Source organism: Fulmarus glacialis, unplaced genomic scaffold (assembly GCF_000690835.1).
Source record: "Fulmarus glacialis isolate BGI_N327 unplaced genomic scaffold, ASM69083v1 scaffold34278, whole genome shotgun sequence".
Taxonomy (NCBI): Eukaryota; Metazoa; Chordata; class Aves; order Procellariiformes; family Procellariidae; genus Fulmarus; species Fulmarus glacialis.
Window position 1 is genome coordinate 6,434 of NW_009229472.1, and position 285 is coordinate 6,718.

General features: G+C 48.1%; 1 protein-coding gene across 1 annotated transcript in view; it reads left to right on the forward strand.

Annotated features, from left to right (window-relative positions):
• Positions 1-87, forward strand: part of LOC104081226 (ATP-sensitive inward rectifier potassium channel 12) — a 1,281-nt gene extending 1,194 nt beyond the window's left edge. The window contains exon 2 of the mRNA XM_009583873.1: positions 22-87. Coding sequence (XP_009582168.1) covers positions 22-87 — 66 coding nt within the window. The remainder of the gene's footprint in view (positions 1-21) is intronic.
• The last annotated feature ends 198 nt before the right edge of the window (positions 88-285 follow it).

Here is a 285-nt window from a genome sequence, read left to right on the forward strand (position 1 = left end):
GCCCCGAAAATTCGGCAGTAGTTGGATAGACTAAAAGCCACAATAGCATTGGATCAGCGGTCGTACAGGAGGGAGTCGGAAATATGACTCTTGGTCCTTCCATTGACTTTTCCGAGGGTATTTTTTTTCCTCCTCTAATCTCTTCCCCTACAACCCGCTCAAATTATGCAGAACAATGCAAGTGCCATAGGAATGCTTGAGAAATTAGTATCGTTCATAGTTTTCAGTTTCATCGCAATAACCACTGAGCGGTCTGCAGGAGGGGACGGCGGCAGGCCACGGCGC